Source organism: Fukomys damarensis, unplaced genomic scaffold (assembly GCF_012274545.1).
Source record: "Fukomys damarensis isolate Sample0158 unplaced genomic scaffold, DMR_v1.0_HiC HiC_scaffold_3, whole genome shotgun sequence".
Lineage (NCBI taxonomy): Eukaryota > Metazoa > Chordata > Mammalia > Rodentia > Bathyergidae > Fukomys > Fukomys damarensis.
This window is the reverse complement of record NW_022900915.1, coordinates 43,645,653-43,666,893: the sequence shown is the minus strand read 5'-3', so window position 1 is coordinate 43,666,893 and position 21,241 is coordinate 43,645,653. Positions and strand designations below refer to the sequence as shown.

The window sequence follows — 21,241 nt, the reverse complement described above, 5'->3', positions numbered from 1 at the left end:
AAATGAAAAATAGAAGCGTGAAATCATAAGCAGGTGTAGTGCAGGCCTACTGGAATAATTATTACTCTAGCAAAAATGATGCAAAAAATACTCACCACCACCAAGAATGTAAGAATCCCGGAGGTTCCCCCAATGTGATGTTTTTTTCCCATCTTATCTAAAACGAATAAAAAAGATATTAAATATTTTCCTAATAATAGTTTCCCACAGATATTACAAAGCAATATTTTTTCCACTTAAAATACTATGGTAATTCTCACGGTTTTCATCACTGTCATATTATTATTTACTCAAGTTTTCCAATTAAGCATTTCACACCATGATTTATAGACTGAATTAGTCTCCAAGAGTTCTCACCATTAATTTCTGGTTTGCCTCCTCACCGCCAGTTCGCACACTCTTGTGTCTCAGCACGATGCTGAGGTGGCCATGTGCACCCCACCTTAGTCTCCATTTAATGGCCCAGAAGCCATGTTAGGCTCCATGAGCTGAGCTAGGGGTGGGAGACTAGAATGGGAAGAGGGAAAAGAGGCTGCTTCCTGTCAGGGTGGACTCATCCGATCAACCCATGACCATGACAGCTGCAGCTTCTTTCAACATGAGAGCCAGCCTTCATTCCCCTCCATTCCACACACAGGAGACACCCTGCCCTGAGGTTTGAGGCCAAGTTCTGCCAGTCAACCCTCAACTCCTTAGGTCCCAGCAGCCACTCAGCTCTCGCCCCTGTGGGTCTCAAACTCAGCTATGTGAGGCTTCTCTTCTTCTCCCTGTTGGCTACAGCCTCTTCCCTCTTGTCCCCTGACCCTGGTGATTGCTATGGTGATTACTAATTTTATAAAACTATAATCACTGCATTCACTTTTGGTTCTTGAGAATCTGTTCACGTATTTCCCTACATTACACTCTCTGTTAAAATATTTAATGTGCTTCTAATTAATGAGTCTAGATCCTGACTGACATACCACTACCCATGGCCCCTCCTGAAGTAAGAGCATTAAACGCATCCTCCTGAAGCTGAGCAAGGTGTGGACACACACACGGGATCCCCACATACTTGCTGTGCGCACTGGGGAGGATACTTAAGTCTTCTGTGGCAGCTCTCATCCAGCGGGTGAGCAGTATACACCTTCCTCAAAAGGCGGTTTTGAGGAGTAAAACTGCTCAGTGAAAGCCACTTAGCAGAGTGACTGAGTGCAGGAAATGCCCAGTGACTCTTAGCTGTTATTGTTTTTCTTTCCCCAGAAGAGCATCCCTATAAAAACTTATTTCTGCATCACTGTCAACAACACAAAATTCCAGTGACCTTCCATAAAAATACTGAAGTATTTAGGTATGTGCCAAACAATTTTAGCTTACGAATAAGAAGGGTGTAAAATATCTTTGTGGAAATCTCGCATAAAGCAGCCAGTGTCAGAACCAAGGAAAAACTGTCTATATTCTGGTATAAATGGGATGAGTAGGGGTCAATCATGTAACAAAATTAAGCTTTTATTTATTTCAGATCATTTGGGGGCCGGTATTCTATACAACTGGCTTATTACATACATACAATTTAGATGTCCACTAAAATATCATAAATAAAACCTAACAAATTTTTTACTTTTCATGGACACACAGTAATTGAATGCATACTGTATGTTTAGGGAGAGCAGTGCGACAGTTCAGGACACACACATACACACACATCATGTGTAACATCAGAACCTCTGTGGGGATTTGCCCATGTCTTTGTGTGGGGAAATCCCAAACCCAAATAACACCCACCCTGCTGTGTTGCCTGGGGACAGAGCTGGGGGAGCCACCTCCCACATCCCGCTGGCCTAGACTCCCCACTCTGTGGGGCCCTTACAGCACCACCCCGCTCCACTCACTGCACCCAGGAGGCAGATGTCTTAGCTTCCACACAGAAGAACACAGAATACTTGTTTTTCTGTGCCCAATTTGTTTCACTGAATTCCACTTTTGAAGTTTTTGAATCAGAAGGTGTTTGGGAATCTTGGGGCACATGAAGATCACTGTCATTAACATCAATATGAACATCAGTTACCATCATGGACCCAGAAATTGGCAAGAGACTGGGATTAATGTGTTGTAGACCACATTATACCTTAAGGATTGAATTTTGGAATACATTCCTGATTTGAGGGACAGGTGTACCTCTTTCATAAAATGTGAGCTTAAAAATAAAGATGTGATATTAACTTCCAATTTTTTGCATTTCAGAAGGCTCAGACCTCACCATCAAAAAATTTAAACAAATTCAGTGTCTCTCAAAGTTAAAAGTTCAGACTAAATACATTATACAAAGTAAATACAGAAGATGGAAATCTGGACGGATATTTACGTGGAAGGTTTTCTAAGCACTGGATAGCAGTAAAGACAAAAGATAAAAATCCCTTCCTTCAAAGGCATCACACTGTAATGAGTGGGGTGAGCTGTGTTTATATAAGGTGAAAATGCTCTGGGTGGAACAAGGCAGGGCACAGGGACCACAGGAGAACAGTGAAAGGAGCAAGAGTTTTAAATAATGCTATCCAGAGAGGAATTAAAACATTCTATGTATAAGGATACACCTTAGTTTTTTAGTTTAGATAATAAAAATTATTTAACAATACCCCAAACAGAAAAATACATCCATAGGCCTTTGAAACTACAAAGAAATAAGCAACTGTAATCATAAATTTCATGAAAATTCAAGGGACTATTTTCATTGTCTACTATGGGAGCAGTTAGCTATTCTTGTTCTTATATCCAAAGAATCTTTTTAAAAATCCAGCAGGCAAACAACAACAAAAACCCTTTAAGCCAAAATCAGAAAGTGGCCCTGTGAGTGTGTGTGTGTGTGTGTGTAGGAGTGTGAATGTTGTGAGTGTGTATGTGTAGAGAATCCTTTAAGGAAGAGATGGGAAAATAAGAACCATTATAATCATTGAAAATGGGGACAGACTTTAGGGTTTGAAGTGCATAAAAAGTAAAACAATGATAGCTTTGAAGCAGACAAGTAATTTACTCCCCAAAACAAAGATTTTTCTAAAGATTAGAATGTGATAGGCATTTTTTTTCCTATACCAGGGATTGAACCCAGGACCTTGCAATTGCCAGGCAGGCACAGTGCCACTGAGCTACATCCCCGGCCCATGACAGGCATTTTAAGAGTTAAATGGAGGACTTCCAGGAATTAATAAAGTTTAAAGATTAAATATTAACAATAAACCAAAACGTGATATAAATGTAAGTCAGATTCTAATTTGAATTCTCCCAAGAAGTAACAGAAATAATTTCTGTATCTTTATCACCTGTATCTGATGATTGTAGTTGATCAATATATGAAAAATAAGGAATAACACTTAATGAGACTGACCAGAAACCCCTCCGATGTCCTGCTAAAGTTACGATTTAGCAGAAAGCCGTGGTCTCATTCTCTCCAACCATGGGTGTCCTAGCAAGACAGCAGGGCCCCCAGATGTGCCAGGCACTCTAAAGTCGCCTGGCCCTGCAGGCTCACTCAGCACTGAGCGGCAGGGTTGCATCTCCCCCCAGGCACTCTGACTTTCCCTAATAAGCCTATGGAATACAGCAGACTTCTAATTAGTCACTATTCTTAATTAAAAGGAGGAGAGCACGGGCTGACTTCAGGAGGAGTCACAGGGGCCAGGGCGCTGCAGGAAGGACCAGACTCACAGCCTAGCGAGTCCCACTGTGTTGGGAGCCATTCTATAAGATTTTGGGTGAAAACCATTTCATAATTAAACCATGATTAGGGCCTAGTTTTCCTGTCTATGGGTCCCATGACACTGTGATACCCCAGGGCAGGACTACACCAGCTAGAGTCATCCTGGGAGGAACCCAAGTCTTCATCTGCACAGCTCCCCACTGTTCTAGGACCATCACTGGGCCCTCTGAGTCAGTTGCTACTTCTGCTTTGCTGATGTTCTGAAAAAAGGTGTGGCAAGCTCTCAGTCTGAGGTCTTTGCTGCCCAGAGCAGCATGGGATCAGGTCAAAGCTCAGCTTCTCTAAGTCTCATTTTCTGTCTATCTATTAATGAGTTCGCCCTGTGCAGTCACGGCTCACAGGAGACCAGGACCTGATGCAGAGATTTTAGTAACATCCCCTTTCCCTGTTCCCCACACCACTGCACGAAGCCAAGCCCTAGCCACCTCCAGCTCTTCGGGGGACAGGCAGGTGAGAGACTGCCTACATGGCTTGCAGCTGATGGGGTATTTCAGGGAGGCAGCCTGAAGGTAATCCACGTGTACTTCTGAAAGCATTCCATCTTATTATTCCTCAGAGAGACTCTAAGTGCCTCACATACATCACTGCTTTCAGCATCGTAATATTTTTACCATACAGTGAATAGAGTTCATCCTCCTCACTTTAAGTCACAAATCTGTGCCAGAAGGAGCTAGAAAGTGGGTCCATCGCACCAAACACAAGCCACACTTTAGAGACTCTAAGTGCCTCACATACATCACTGCTTTCAGCATCATAATATTTTTACCATACAGTGAATAGAGTTCATCCTCCTCACTTTAAATCACAAATCTGTGCCAGAAGGAGCTAGAAAGTGGGTCCATCGCACCAAACACAGAAGCCACACTTCCACAGCTAGTGAATGAACAACACTCAAAGCCTGAAGGACTTCTACAGAAAAACAGTTCTACACAGACACATGTTTCCAGGGTGAAGGACACTGCTGCCTCCAAACAAATCCTTGCCCTAAACACTGCTTGTGAATAGAAAGCAGGGAACAGCGCCCAGGAAATGGCTCGAGAAAGAGTGATCTACAGACCAGGCCAGGCCACAGTCACTATAGCATTGTAGGAAAGGACGGAGTCAGAATCAGTCTGAGAAGCACTCAGCAGCAGCGAGCATAAAATCAGTTGTGCTCTTACACACTCAGAAGAGTGTGCCCTCCTTACGAGAATGAAACCTAATTATTAATCACATACAAAGAGGACCGGGTGGAAGACTGGAGGACAATAACACGTAAGGCAAAGCCTCTCTGTTTGAATGGAAAAGAAACGTGTGCATATGTCAGTGTATGTCAAAGAAATCAGACCAAATTTACATCTATTGTTTTTAGAAAAAGATAATGGAAGACTTTCATTTTTCAATTATATTCAGCTTTGTGTTTTTAAACCACTCTTCATTAATGATCTGTGTGTTGAAGGACAGAAAGAAATTACTCCGGAATGTCAGGTGTCATCTTCAACTATTCACAGAAAAGCATTTTCTGTGGCCCTGAGTTCCGTGGGCTTCACCTCAGGTGCTGGAGCGGTACCCACATCAAGTGCTCTCCCTTTATTCCGCTCTCCCGTCCTCCGTGACCTAGCCCCGGGTGTACCTCCCGGGCTCTCGGCTCATTCCTGTTTAATACCCACCTCCCTTCTTCCCTTATTCAGTCAGCTATGGGCTGTACTTGCCTGTAGCTCACATGTAAACCTCATGGCCCATTCCCCTCCATATGCCACTTTCCCAGGCCTTCCTGGTGATTACGCTTCTCTAGCATATAATCTAGTGTCTTCAGCGTTTCTGCAAACACTCAGACTCAAACACTGAATCTTAAACGAAAGGATGTATGGACGGGGGTAAAACATGCCTTCTGGCCTAACTGCTAATCACATTCTCTCCTACACAGCAATTCTTCTAGAAATGTCAGGTGTGCAACATGTTACATGTGTATTTTTCCATATATGAAAGTTTTTAATAAAAATTGCGATGATAAAAGACAGTAAAATAAAAAACACAAATGGCCATCAGTAGAGGGCTTGCTTAAGTATACCACGGAACATTTCACAGAATGAAATATTCAACAATCACAAAAAGAGAATAGTGACATTTCATGAATCCGTGTAACACAGTTCCCCAAATCTAAGAAGGAAACAGAAACTCAAATCAGAGAACAATGAGGATAGTAAACTAACAGTTGTGGAAATGAAGGAAAATGTCCCGTGCACACAAGAACGTGGGCAGGTGCGCAGCACACAGGGCTCCTCCTCGTTGGCTTCCCGCACGGTGCAGTGGGGCTGAGGCTCTGCCTGGCACCTCTCCCGCCACACCCACCTTTCCGTGCTCCGCCCTGCGCCCGGGGCTGGGATCCCGGGAATTACACTTCCCAGCCTCCTTGCCAGCTGGCTTCCGCTCGGTTCTGCCAGCAGGAGACACTAATGGGGATCAAAGGCGGGAGGAAGAAGAGGAGCGTCCTGCTCTGGCTCCAACTGGGAAACGGAGCTGTGCACGGCCGCGACGGCAGCGGCCAGGCTGCGCAACCTGGGTGTCGGGAACGCCTTTCGGGGCTCTGGCCTGTATGGAACCTTTTGGCAAATGCAACCCCCTCAACAGCATCTCCATCGCTCAGCTGCAGGGTCAGCTCGTGGGCTGCAGCCTTCTCGTGTATTCCTACATCTTTCCAGATTTTTAAATTTTGAGCCAACATGTCAAAAATTGTAATTCTACGAAAGGGTGACACCAGCTCCTGTGTTAGACCCGGCGTGGGCTTCTCCAGATACCCCCTGCAGTTCCTCCTAACTGCTCTCAAATGTCCCCGGGTACTGGTGTGTCTATCCACGCACCAAATGAAATACAAAAATACCGGAAATGGAAGCAAAATCTTTTACATCTCAGTTTGACAACTGAAACCGTGGAAATTTAACGGAAAGAAAACTCCGACTGTAGCCTGGAGTGGATCGTACAAACCGCACTGCTTCCCACCCTTGGCACCCACTGCTCCCATGAGGTGCCTGCGGCCTGAAGTCCAGCTGACTCAGTGTCCCTCAGCGGCACTGGCCAAGTGAAAGTGGTGTCAGCCGTCACACAGGAGCAGTGGCGGCCGGTTAGGCGGCCCTGCCACAACCTCTGGGCACCACAATGGACAGCCGGGCTCTGCTCTGAAAGGAAGGACGAGATCTTCCTAAAGAAAACTCTTGCTGGGAAACTTCCTTATTGGATCCTTCCCGTGTTTGCTTCTGGCTTTTGTTTTATTCTCTGACCCAAAGAAAACAATCCCTAGGAATGGGAGAAAGGAAAAGGGCTGCAGGAAGGGAGCAAGCACTCGTGCTCGGCATGACGAGATTGGCTCTTGGGAGGTTGCTAGGCACCTCCGGAAGAAGGCTGGGTGTCTGAGAGGATTCAGAGAAGGGGAGCGCGGAGAGCTGCAAGGGGTCGAAGAGGAACCAGCGAAGGACACCTCTGGGAAACAGCCAGGGAGAAATTCTCTGAGAGAGGTGGGGAAACACAGGGCCCATCGTGTCTAATTCGCGTGAAGGTAACGCTGATGCCCACTTTGTGCTGAAATCTGCTGACAGAGCCCCGGCTCCCCAAGAGGGCTCGACATGCTGCAGGACCGGGGCCAGTGCCGGAGCCCTGCGACAAAGGCAGCGGGCCACGGGCCACCACAGACACACGTGTGCCCAGCAGGAGATATACTCATGCCTGTGCACCGAGAGAAGAGGAGATGCGAGACAGAAAAATGCTGGTCAAGAAGCTTTCTAAAATAACATGTGGGGCACATGCTATATATGAGGCGGGATTCCAAGCACATATGTGCACGAACTCATTTAAACCTCTGCACAACTCTGAAGTGCTGTTAACGGGACACAGGGTCTGGAACGTAATCCACACCAGACAGTCCTGCCCAAAGCCATCCCTTTTATCTACATTCTACACTGTACTGCCTCCAAATGAAAGCTCAAGAAACTGGTTAGGAAATAAGTATTTTTTTTCCTCTCCTTAGATGGGTGAAATACATTGAGAATAGAACTTTGGAGTCTTCTGTGGTCAATAAGAGAATTCCTAGTAAAATCTGAAGAAGCAACCCACTGTATGTCTCTAAGCTTTTATTTTAGGCTAACTTGTTGGTTAATATACAACAAACAGAGGCTAACAATATAGTATAAACAATGTAAAATTTTTAAGAAAGAAAAATCTATAATCTGTGTAACAGTCTAGATTCTTAATTTTATTTGTTAAGTACATTAAGTCTAATTCTACGGCATAAATACCACACAATTCCAGGGACAAACAAGAATTAGCTTTGTATATTAAAATAATACAATCAGAAAAAATATAGCATCTAATAAATCCAAAGTAACAAAAATTGATACAGAATTGGAAAGGCATCTTAACATTCAGTTAATAGTGTTAAACCTTAAAGGATAATAAAGCAGAAGGATTGTATTGAGAATATTTCTAAGAATATTCAAACTTCTCTCTTTATGAGTGAGAAAATGAAGTCTTATAAACTATACTGAAGTGGCTTAAATCTATCATGCATCAGAGTTAACACTGAACTAGTTAGCACAGCCTATTTAGACAAATGGCCTATATCTACTTTGTCCAGTGTTTTGTTGTTAATTAAGAAAAGAAAAAAAAGAGCTGGGCTAATAATACTTATGTCTTCTCCTCGTCTGACCAATAGCAAAAGCCACTAAGAGCTGTCCGATTCCTCACAGCCTGATGTGAGGCTAAGAAAGGCTAAGACCCGGGAAGACAGGGCTGCTTCCTAAGAAACAGAGCTGGCTTGTTCAGATGCTGTCTGGAATGTCAATCTGACTTCCCACAAGTGTAGACCCAACACTTAGCCCACACTGGTAAAGGAATGGCCAGCACAGTAAACCCTTACTCCAAAAAGCTCGTTAACAAAATAGTCATTCCTATCCCCACTCATCAGAACTGGAAGAAGTATGCTACCTTACCTCGAACCAGAGTGAGACACTGGACACCCGAACAACTGGAACCTCTGCAATCATTTCCTTTATCATAATAAGACAAATAAACAGGCCTCACTATTTTATTTCCTTTCCTAACAGTCTCCATGAAGTAAAACCTGGGACAGAGAAGGGAGGATTCAGATAAGACAGTACAAGCAGCCTTAAATGCTGCACATGCTCCAAGTAAAAGCCAGAGCAAGAATAACCCTCAGTACTCTACATAGCTTACTGTGCTGCATTATGCTTTTTTATTGCCCATAGGCAGGGGACAATACCATAGACACCAGGGTGCAGACCTAATGATGTTATCTTTTAACTTAAAACTTTTGAGAGCTCTTTGATGCAAGAAAATAAAATGCAGACTTCTCTGATAGGATACAGAGGACTTTGAGCACCGACTCGGCAGGAAGCACAATGAACTCAGAGGGAGAAAGCCCTCCTAGGAAGAGCGGCTGCTAAGGAACCCAGGCGGAGAAGAGGAGGGTGGTTACGCCGACAGACCACACTGAGGCACAGACCCATGACAGGAGCCCACAGCTCAGACAGGTAAGCACAGCAGAGACAGTGAGGAGATTGAAAATGCGAGGGAGGGCAGAGCAGCTGAAATCATTAAGACCTGTAGAGTGTGGTCAGCAATGGCCCATTACAAATATTCGGGTCATTTAAGAGAATATATTTTCCATTACTTTTCTTTTTAAAAAGCTATAATATATGTATTTGTACAACTATATTTTTAAGTACAGGCACAATCCTGCAGTGAAGAATAACAGCCCCGATCCCTTGAATTAACACCCAACTCTGAGAAACAACCACTCTAGTAGGTATAATCCTTCAGAATTCTACTACAGCTTCCATTCATAAACATGTACTACCCACAAAATACATAGTATTGTCTAACATTCAGGGCTCCCCGGGAATGGTGCGCTTCAGCTTCTTTCACTGCTAGTCAGTGATCGGAAGTCCATCTGTATAAGTCCAGGCAGACCTAACTTCATCTTCTACATTACGGAAAACATGTACTCCATCGAGCCATTCCCCAATATTGGTTTAGGTAATGAGGATGCATTTTCACAGGGTTGTTCAGAGTCTGACCAGTTGAAAAGTAAGGAATAGCTGTAAGGATCCCATATACTCACCTCCAAAATTTAGAAACATTGCATCTATCTGATGACAACTGTTTGTTTTCAATTAACTAATTCTCTTTTAAAACTGAGCCAGGCTCTTAATTCAGAGCAATCAGATTTGTATTCCAAATGCAGCCAGAAAAAATAAAATCATAGTATATACTTGTCAAAATGTATAAATCTGTTCTGAAACTCTTAATTCCATTTCTACCAAACCACCCTAGAAATTGTTTGCATCCATTTTCCAATGAGCTCAGAGCCTGGATTATAGAATTTCGTTATCTGCTTAATCTACATAACTCATTTGAGCCCAAATGTCTGAAGTTCCTTAAACAAGTTAGAAACATATTCCTTTTTAAGTGACGTTTTATAACCACTGTGCTGATATAGTGTTGGTGAGAAAAATAGTCTTGGAAAAACCCTGAGGGTCCAGCAAGCTGACCTGATTCCAATTGGTCCTTGGTACAAAAAAAGGAGATCAGAAAATCCCTTCATCACATTTTTGACTGCATTAAAATAAAATTTCGCATCTCCAGATCTGGCTTTAGTTTCTTTTCAGGGTAGTATGAGTCGGCTGTGGTTAGGAACACCAGTGTGAAGGATGTGTCATCCACTCCCTCTGCAGTATCAGACAGGAGGCAGACAGGTGACGGTCCACAGGCTCTGATCGTGATGCCAAGAAACACAGCAAACAGAACTCACTTGTGCTCTGATTTGAATACATTTCCACTGCACTGCCTCTGCTCCTGAGTGTTGACATGTCCTCTACATTCCTAACCTGTAAAAATGCCCTGCCGATCCACCGGGCTGACAAGAACGGGGGTTGTGTGTTCCTTTCCGGTGTTTGTCTGGGAGGCAAACGAGTGTGCGGGGAGATGCGCCGGGAAGCCTTGTGGCAGGGGAACCACAGGGCCCAAGCCCTGAGATCTCTGGACAGTGAGCTCAAGCAGCGCTGTACAGCAGGGACAGGGACACAGGCCCCAGGAAGAGCCTGTGTGCCACCTCACATGTTCTGATCACTCCACCAAGTGTGCAAAACTTCAGCAATATACTTATCCAGTCTACCCAAACACTAATATATAGCCATACATTAAGATACGTGACCGAAATGTAAAATGCATTAAGTGGTATATTATTTGTTCAGCATAAGCCCTCAGAATATAACATGTGCCTCACAGAAGGAGCACTTGCCCTCTGGGCTCAAAAGCACTGCACAGCCCAGCTTGGGGAAGGCAGGGGCCAGGGTGAGAACGCCAACTGGGGTTAAGTTCTAGGTCCACATCTCACTAAGCTGTGTGCCCATGAGTTCCTGGGGAAGCTCTCTGAGTACCACCGAGGGCTGAGTACTACCATCCCAATTAGCGATAAACAGCAGAACATTACCGGCCTTGCCAATCTCTTAAAAGAATTAAACATAAGGCATGCAGTGTATCTTGGCATATGATATGTCTGGTACAGAACACAGCTCAGCAAACTCAATGCCCTTGTCATCGTAATGTGGACTGAAGAAACAATACCACTGAGGAAAGCTCAAATTCCAAGCTTAATAAAGTGAGGAGGAGGAGAAACAAGAACGTGAAAAAAGCTAATCAAAATGTTTACTAAAAAAAATCAATCAACTATTATCCATGCAATCAAAAATAAACAAAAATCACATTTTCCCAAATTGAACAATGTCAAAATAAGAAAGATGTCAGAAAGAGGTATGGTGGGTTTTTGTTTTTAAGGAAAATTATCCTTTTCTATTATTCTTGCCTCACTAAGACTACTTTCTGTTTCTAAGGGTTAGAATAAATGGCTGCAAAGTTGACTAGAAGGTTATTGAATGGTACAGAAATAACACTTCAGGATACTAAAAATATGATCAACAGTGACTGTATTATACATACTGGTAACTGAGCATTCACTGCATAATATATAACAATCAATTTTTCAAACATTTGTTACAGTATATTTTTCATTCATTTATATAAGATATCACAATGCAATGCAGAAAATACATAAAACATACCTCTGATAAAAATGTTTGGGCCGATTTCTGAGCTCCTACATGGAGCAGATATTCATATACATAGAGTGCTAACCTGAAAAACGAATAAAACATTTATTGAGAAGAGGAATACTTAAAATTCATCCTTTAAATAATGCACATCTTTCCACAGTGAAAATATATGCACTAGCAGTGACAGGAAATAAACCCTTCCCAAACCCTTTCAATGGGAATTTATATATTTACATTCAGGAAGAATAAACTAATTAAAATAGCACAGGAAGAAAAAGACAAATATGTCTGTTTGAGAAAGAACCATCTACATATAGACTTTTCTTTTGAAATATATCACTTATCAAAACATCAAACATGCCCAAATGGGCATATAGGATGACCCTATAATCCCAGTACTCTGAGAGGCTGAGACAGAAAGACTGCAAGTTCAAGTCCACCCTGGGTAATTTAGTGACTCATTGAGACCCAATCTCACAATAAACAATTAAAAAAAAAAAAAGGCTCAGTGTGAAGGTCCTGGGTTTGGTCCTCAGCATAGCACTGCTCCCAGGAGAACCGCCTTTCTTTTATTATACGTAGTGTAGCCAATAATTTATCACCAAATATTAATAATCTCCAAATTCTATTGTAAGGTAAAATAAATGAACTAGAGTTATTGGATTTTTTCCAATAACCTTATATCCTTCCATTTTTTTTGGCAAATGTTAATATAAACCCTAGCCATTTGTAGAACCCCATGCCAAAACTTGTGTGGAATATCTATTTTAATACTCATTTAGCAGCCTCTCCTTATTCTCCAGGTTTGACTGTTGACTCAATTAATATTTTAGTTTTTAAGGCATTCAAATTCATTGTATTTGTAGACTTTAAAGATAATAGATCAAAGTAAGCATGTGGGTGCATATAGTTTAAAAGTTAACACAAAACTGGATACCGATTTATCACTTGTATAGAATATCCAGTTTGTGTCACACACACTACTCTCATTATCTGTGGATTCAGAATTTTTAAGCCACACCATGTGGCTCAATTTCAATTGAGCTGTTAAAATATTATTCACAAATACAAATTAGTCTGAGGCAGTATTTTTAATGATATCTTGGACCAATGCCCAGTGAGCTTACACAGTTCGGTTTCTGCTACACTGTATTTACCAATATTGAACCAGGTTTACAGTAAACAATGCGACGTAACAATAACCACTGATCTGCACAGCCACATCCTTCTCTCACCGAGCCAATCCTTGATTGTTAAAGACTGATGGCGTCGGCAGAAGCGATCGTGTTCTTCGTGTTCGTGGAAACACACCACGCATCTGTCATGCGAGGAAGCCTATGCACAGTAAATGCTTCTGTCCCCTGGATACCCTCCCTATTCCACAAATGCGAACACTTAGGAAGGAGGCGACTTTATAGCTCCCAAGCTCCTTGAGCTCTACCCTCTGTTAAAGCTGCTTGCTCGTGCACACAGAGTACTAGGGGAGCTCTGCAGCATCTCCAAATCCGTGCACACGGAGCACACCCCTGGCCGGCACCTCACAACCCTGACACGCGTGGAGGAGCCAGCGTGGCCTTCTCCTGCAGTGTCCCGGGGAAGTGTGGCCAGCCCGCAGGACAGCGGAAGGGACCGGAACTGCAACGGAGCTCTGCTTCAAGAAACACTCACATCTCCAGCACTCCGCCTCCCCTCCGGCTGCTCCGACCCTGTGGTGATTCGCCCACCATGATCGCAACTTTCACCCTGAAAAGGGTGAACTGCGACATCTCCCCAGGGACACCCTGAAGCCTCCAAGTTGCCTGCCAGCGGGCCACTCTCCTGAGAAGAAACAGCTGCAGGTGATTCCTTGTTGCTGGGAAACCCAGGGCCTGGAGCTAAAACACGGTGCACAGGCAACGCCACTGAGAGCAAGCAGCCAGCAGAAGGACGCGGAGGCAGCGGGGCCAGAGCAGCAGGGTCCCAGCCCACAGCTGGCCGTGTTGCGCCCATCCTTAGGGTCCTGGAGTTACCTCCTTAGAAGACTGCAGTGTCTTCTTTGCAACATAAAGACACTAATATATTTCTTTGATTTTTCCTTAGCTAAATAATAAAAACATACCTAATTACAATTAAAATTAAAAGTGATGACTCTACTTTTTCCTCTCTGAGGGTCTAGACAGTGATTCTACAAACTGTACGAGGAAGGGCTCGGAACCAGCGGGGTTCCTCACATAACTGGGGTTCCTCCACCCAGAGGGGCAGGGGCAGCATCTTACCAGCAGGTGACAACAGGACAGGGCGGGAAACCTGTCACAATGCCACCCTTCCCTCCACGCCAGTAACCTCCTCTGTCCCCAGCCGCGTGGCCGATGCGGCTAACAAGGTGTTACCTCTGCCGCCATCATACTGCAGAACACTGCACTGATCGCTCCACGGGAGCGGCTCCCACTTCTGTCCCAAGCTCCAAACCAGCTTCCCTGGACTCCTGTCTGAAGTTCCCATCAAGATGTTGCATTCTTGAACTGACTGTGTTCAGGGTGAAATTCAGCTCCCCATCTTGCTTTGATCATAGCCGAGTTCGCCAGGAACAAGACATGGTTTGTCCGGGTCCCTGCTTCCTCTCTGGTTTAAAGGGAGGAGCACCTTGCTTGTATTATTAGACGGATTAAGAACAGGAAGTAGGAACAGCCATGGTCACGATCTCAGCTAACTCTCCTCCAGCACCCACCACCAAGTCACGGACGGAATCCCAGTGCCACAGCCTCTCCCAGTCAACAGTCCTTTCTGTCCCCAGTCCTGCTCCTGAGGAACCCACACAGCCATAGCAGGACTAGTGCCCCCCACCGTAAAGTTTCTGATGCCACCAGAAATAAGACTGTGCAGAAAGTTCTGGAAGAAAAGCTCTGTGACAGAAAACCCTGTGGAACACGAATGAGTTCAGGAAAGTGGGGCAGACACTGTCTGCCGTGAGGGTAAATGCAGCGAGGTCCCTTAGCCAGTGGCATGAGATGAAGAAGGAAATGATTTTATTTGGATCCAGTTTGTACGGAACAGGAAAATGTAAAGATAAATACGGAACCTGTTACTATTTAAACTGCAGGCCTTTGAGGTAACATTTCCTTTGTAGGTTTCATGATCTTTAACAAAGATAACTACTTGTGGTACAGTACAGAGTGGCTACTTAGCCAAGTAGTTCACAATATGATCTAAATACTTTGAAAAAATAAACAATCGTGTGGCAAGAACTGGTTGCAAAAACTAGATTCAATCTTTTTTATTATTATTATGTTGATAATTGAGAAAGTGCATCAGTGATTCACAAATCTTATATCTTCATTTCATTGCAATTTCAAACTGGCTTATCAGAGAGTGACTCATCAAAATCACAGCCAACAATTCTAGACAGGGAATCAAAGCCAGAAATACAAAACATGTCTAACACACACAATCCCTTTTTAATTCCTTGGTCGCTACAGGAGCCTCCGCTTCAAAGGAAAAGCAAAGGCAGAGGTTAGCGTGGGAAGACCACAGAGAAGAAGCAAGACTGAGCCTCTTGGGCAACTACATTTGAGCCCTGGGTCCTTTACCTTCAGCTACAGACACTCTCTCATCTGGTAGGAGACAGGCTGGACAACCAGCAACAGCAAAACCACAATTCAAACTCTAGCTCCAGGTCTAACAGTCAGTCTCCTTCCACCAGGCTTTACAGATTCAAAATCTGTAATAATTTACATGTAGACAGGTCTACACCCTAACCTTTTATAAAAAAATCAAAGAGTGGTGGATCCCACTTAACTTTGTACTTTGCAAAGAAGTCTAACAAAAATTAGGGTCTTTAAATTTAAAGATACACAATTAGAGGATAATTAATGATTCATAAGATGAAAAAAAAATACAGAAAAATGTTAAGTAGCTGACCGGCCCTTTTATAATCAAATAAAATTAAAAAGCAATAAAGACTGAGAAAACAGGATATGCAATTACCTGTAAAAGGATGACAAAAGACTAATATACTTAATATATACAAAGCATAAATAAAATGACCCACCAGAATATGAAGATCTTGATTTTTAAATGCTGGGTACAGTATGAAAATGAAAAGTCAAATAAGAATGGCTATAAAGAGACAGGAAGAAACACTAAGGAAAAATGCTCAACTATATAGCCATAAAGAAGCATTTCAAAATTTCATTACTTCATGTACCTAATACTGTAAAACACTGAAGTCTCAATGTTTGAAAGGGTAAAATATGGAGTGTAAATGGTACAGCTTTTCAGGGAAATAATAGGGCCAGGACAAAAGGGAAGTTAGTGGGTGAAAGGACACATGGAGAAGTTTCTAGTGTGTGCCCCCAACACCTTGGTCTGTTATCCCAGTGACACCACACACACACACACACACACACACACACACAGATGCACAGATGACAAGAGCCACCCCAGACTCCCCCGTGACTCCTCCCTCTCATAGGAATTAAAATCATGTTTTCCTGTAGGACATTTGTCTTAGGGACTGGAGGCCTGAGATAAGAGCATAACTTTTTTAACGTATAACCTTTCTTTCACTTGATTGCTTCCCTTGAGCTTATATGTTTTTAAAAAGAAACTGATATGCAAATTTTAAAAATTCAATAAATCTTTTATATTCTTTGACTCAGCAAGTTATATTTTAAAATCAGAAGTCCAATCTGTTCATAATGACGCTTGTGGGGAATGACAGCAGTGGAAAACTGGCCACCTGGAGATCTGACAGGAGGGAACGAGACTGTGATTTATAGTTCTGAAAAATGATGAAACAAAGAAATGCTCATAATTCACTTAAAAAATTTAGAAGTACCAAAATATGTACAATTATATAGAAAAGAGCAGAAGGAAATCAGAGTTACTGCAAATGGTAAAAATATTAAGGGACAGATGAAGTGGAATGACTGTGCCTGAATCAGAACAAAGCCAAAGAACAGAACCAGTGTGGCCCAGCCAGGCAGAGACGAATGTCTCCCCTCCCACCTGGCCTGGACGGCTCCTCCCGGGGCACTGTGTCCAGCTGGCATCCCAGTGCAGAACATTAGGCTTGTGCTGCCCACACTGGCCAAAAACCTACAGTGTTTGGCTGCAAAAAAATTTTAAACACAACATACTTTCTTGTAAAAAATTTTCCTAGTTAGTTCTTTGACTTAATATTGGTCAGGTTTTTTCTTGAAATGGGAATGGCACTTAGGTATTTTTTACCTTTTTTTTGACAACAGAATGGTAACTTTATTTTTTAATTCAAATAATCATATTTATTTATGGTATACGACATGATATTCTGATAGATGTAAACATTTTGGAAGGGCTAACTCTCATCAACATATACATTATTACATCATGTACATTACTATTTCTGTGGTGAGAACACAGCCCAGTTTCTTAGCAATTTTTACATATATAATGCATCATTACTGACTACAGTCAGCATGTCTTAGATCTGCTGAACTTGTTCTCCTCATCTTCCAGGTTTTCACAAAGACAGGATTTTACTTCTGTTTTAGGTTGAAGAGCTTTACACATGTGTGAACACACACACGGATCACCATCTTTATCTTCTGCTGAGGAACATTTAGGTTGATTCCAAATGCCGGCTAGTGTGCATGGTGCCACAGTGAACATGAGAACACACACACCTCTTTCGGGCATTGATTTCATTTCCTCACATAGACGCCTGATAGAATTGCCAGGTCCTAGGGTAATTTTGCTTTAATTTCCTGAGGAACCATCACACTATTTCCTATAATGGTTGTAGTAGGTCCCCCCTAACTGCACGAGGTTTCCCTTCCTTTCCAGTCCTCGACATTTATTATCTGTTTCAATAAGCGCCATTCTAACAGGTGTGAGGTTCTATTCACTGTGATCTTAATCAGCACTTCCCTGGTTATTACTGACGCTGAGTGCTTTGTCACAGACATGTTAGCTATTTATATATACGCTTTTGAGAAACATCCATCCAACTCCTTTGCCCATTTTTAAATCAGACTATTTTGTTATTTTGCTACTGGGTTCCTTATATGTATTTTAATATTAACTCCTTAGCAGATGTTTGGCTTTCAAATATTCATTCACATTCTATAGATTATTTTTTCATTCTGTTGATTGCTTCCTTTACTGTGCAAAAGTTTTTAGTTTGATGGAATCAATCACATTTGTCTAGTTCTGCTTTGGCTGCTTGTGCTTTTGGGGTTATATTCATGAAATTATTGCCAAAAATCAATGTCATGAAGACTTTCCTGTTTTTTCCCAATGGTTCCACAGTTTTGGACCTTAGTTCGTCTTTCACCTGCTTTGATTTGACTTTTGTATCTGATGTGAGATAGGGGATTAACTTCATTCTCTGCATGTGAACAGCCAGCTCTTGCTCTCGAGCACCATTTACTGAGGGAATGGCATTTCCCATTGTATGGTCTTGGCATCTTTATTAACAACCAAATGGCAGCAAATGTGTAAATATTCTTCTTCACTATCTATTCTGTGCCATGGGTCTGCCTGTTTGTTTTTATGCCATTTTTGCCATGATGTTCTGATTATTGTAGCTTTATAGTATTTTTTGAATTAAGATAGGATGTTGCTTGCAATTTTGTTCCTTTTGCTCAAAACTGCTTTGACTATTCAGGGTCATTTGTGGTTGGATACAAACTTTAGGATTTTTTTTTTCCTATTTCAGTTTAAAAAGTCATTGGGATGTTGATAAAGGTTGCATTGAATCTGCCAATTCCTTTGGGTAGCATGGACATTTTAGTAATCTTAGTTTTTCTAATCTGCCCAGTGAAAATTAAAATCAGAAATGTCACTCTCACCACCAAATACAATTATTTCAAATTTACCTTGTAAAAATTGCAAATTCTGACAAAGAGCTGAACTGTTTCCATTCACTTGAATAAAATGCATTATGGTACATATTTGTCATTAAGTATCTTCTAACAGTACAAAGACAGGTTTGCTTTTTTTTTTTGAGACAGGGTCTCACTATGTAGTTCAGACTGCTCTGGAACTCATGGTGTAGCCCAGGCTGGTCTCAAACTCACAGCGATCCTCCTGCCTCAGCCTCCTGAGTGCTGGGATTATAGGCATGTGCCACCACGCCCGACAGGTTCACTTTTAACTAAGTGGGCAAAAGACGCTGTCCCTTACAATCTAATGCTGGCAAATTCGCAAATTCTCAACTATCTTTGGACATGGCTGAATTTACAGTTCAGAAAAGATGTTACTTCATCAATTCTTTCTATCTAGCTATCTGAATTAAGGATAATTTCTTCCTCTGAATCACACTGTAGAACATAAGTGACTATGGGAAAGATATAAAACTAGAAGTTTTCTAAGATAGTATTGTTAATTTGCAAACAGATTTACCAAACCACACATCAAGACAAGTATTGTCTATAGTTCAGAGCTAATTTGTCTTTCTGCATACATATATGTATGGATACCAATAACATATGTGTGTGTGTGTGTGTATAATTCTAAAACAAATCATTATTTCACAAAAGTTGGCTAATAAAATGATCTATTTTTTTAAACTCTGAACTTACAAGGATTTTTTGCCTTTCTGATTCGTCAGGAGCTTCCTTTATATTATGTATGCTAGTTACAGTAACATAATTTTAAACTTATAAAAAATGCTTCAAGGAAATGTACTAGAATGTGAGTTCCTTGTAGACACCTTTAATTTTGCCTCTGAGTATTCATGCATAAGTATCGCTAGGTTAAGTGCCCAGGAAATGAGAAGTCCAACTACCAATAAATGCTATCTCCATCAGCCTGACCACAAAATCTTACATCTACTTTTCACTTAGGTCTCTCTGTTACCTGTTAAAGACCATGCCTTTTGCAAGCCTCCTTTTTAATATTCCAAAAATATGCAGTGTTGAAACTTAAAGTGGGTAGCCATTTAACATGGGAAAATATCCACCTTTGAAAAATGACAGTGATGACGAGTGATTTTGTTTGCATTTTTCCATCTTCCATTTAGAAAGGAAAAGATGATTTGATAAACATGAAGCCTATGCATTAATGAATCCCCATTTGCAATTTTAAAATTATTTCAGTTAATTTCTTATGAATACAAAGGTAAAGAAGAGGCAGGGTAGAAGAATACCTTCAGAAAACAGCTGTTCCTAATTTCTCTTGAAATTCAACTATTGTAATCACTTTAACCGTCTTTTTATCTTGATATCTCCAGCACCTAAATGAGTAGTATCCAATAAATAAGTTTAAATGAATGAATGAGTCCTTAGACCAGGCATCAGGTACCTGTAGAATCCTTTCACTTCCTCCACTTAAGGCAGTAGTTAGCTTCTCTTGGATACCTATTTTAACACAGTCTCCCCTCAGAATCCTTAAGATTTGACCTATCAATAAAATGCTAAACTGTTCTACAACATTGAAGTTAGCAAAAATAACCCCTTCACATTCATCCTAAGGCCAATTTAATCGTATGTGGGAACATAAGGGCTTTATTTATTTTTAATAAAAGGTCCTCAAGAAGCACAAACCTCCCGCTCTCCTCAGTCCTTTTGAAAAGGAAATAAAATAAAGTTAGGGAGTAAATTTTAAAGGGATAGTAGAGAGATATAGGAGGGGTAGTTTGGAAGACAAGTCTTGCTGTTGTTTTTAGCACTGATAAGTTATATATCTCCAAGTTCCATCCACTTCTTTTTGACTTACACTCCAGATCAGTGACCAGAGAAGCCTCAGCTATAGAGAATTTACAATAGAGACGAAAATAGAAGATAGACAACAGGAAGAAGGGAGATAGATCTTTCTCAAATGGGAAGGAGGCCAAGAGACGGCAGTGGGGAGGCAGGGAGGGACAAGGGATGAAAAAGGAACTAAGATGTGTTGTGTCAATGCACCAACTCCACACAGGGAATTGAAGAATTACATACTGCAAATGTGTACTGAGAGAAATAAATAAATAAATGAAAAAGATCTCTAAAGTGTCTTTCAGACGTGTGTTGGACAGAGAAAAGAGATTCCCTTATTCCTGAGCCACTGTACCATCCGAGCATTGGCTGATGACACACAGCAGTGCCCAAATGGAACTCCTGGGTGACAAATGCCCACAGTTGGCTGGCGAGGAGTCCCACGCAGCACTGGCAGACACCGAGCCACTCTCCTGGGACCACAGCAGTGATTAGCATGAAAGGAGATCACCCTGATCAAATGTTTCGCAGCGCTGATGACCTGGTGCTAAGGAGGTGTAAAGAATTAGAAATCTCTTTCTAACATTGGCTTTTTAAAGTTCATCATTAACAGGCTAAGAAATAGATTTAATGTGTCAAAAGCTCAGTCCACGAAATTACACAATAATACCAAGACACATCTTTTATTTTAATCATACTTACAACTTACATTTTTTCACATTCTGTTATAGACAAATTTTATATATATATAT

At 41.8% G+C, this 21,241-nt stretch overlaps 1 protein-coding gene across 4 annotated transcripts in view; it reads right to left on the bottom strand.

The window, feature by feature from the left end:
* Positions 1–21,241, bottom strand: part of Ssbp2 (single stranded DNA binding protein 2) — a 256,100-nt gene that overhangs the window by 153,249 nt on the left and 81,610 nt on the right. For 2 of the 4 annotated variants that reach the window (XM_010642855.3, XM_010642858.3), the window contains exons 2-3: positions 11,845–11,917; positions 96–157 (exon numbers count right to left, since the gene is read on the bottom strand). In XM_010642855.3, coding sequence (XP_010641157.1) covers positions 96–157; positions 11,845–11,917 — 135 coding nt within the window. Of the gene's footprint in view, positions 1–95; positions 158–11,844; positions 11,918–13,070; positions 13,169–13,503; positions 13,617–21,241 lie in introns of those variants that run through there. The other 2 variants (XM_010642864.3, XM_033767893.1) reach the window with 2 other exon arrangements.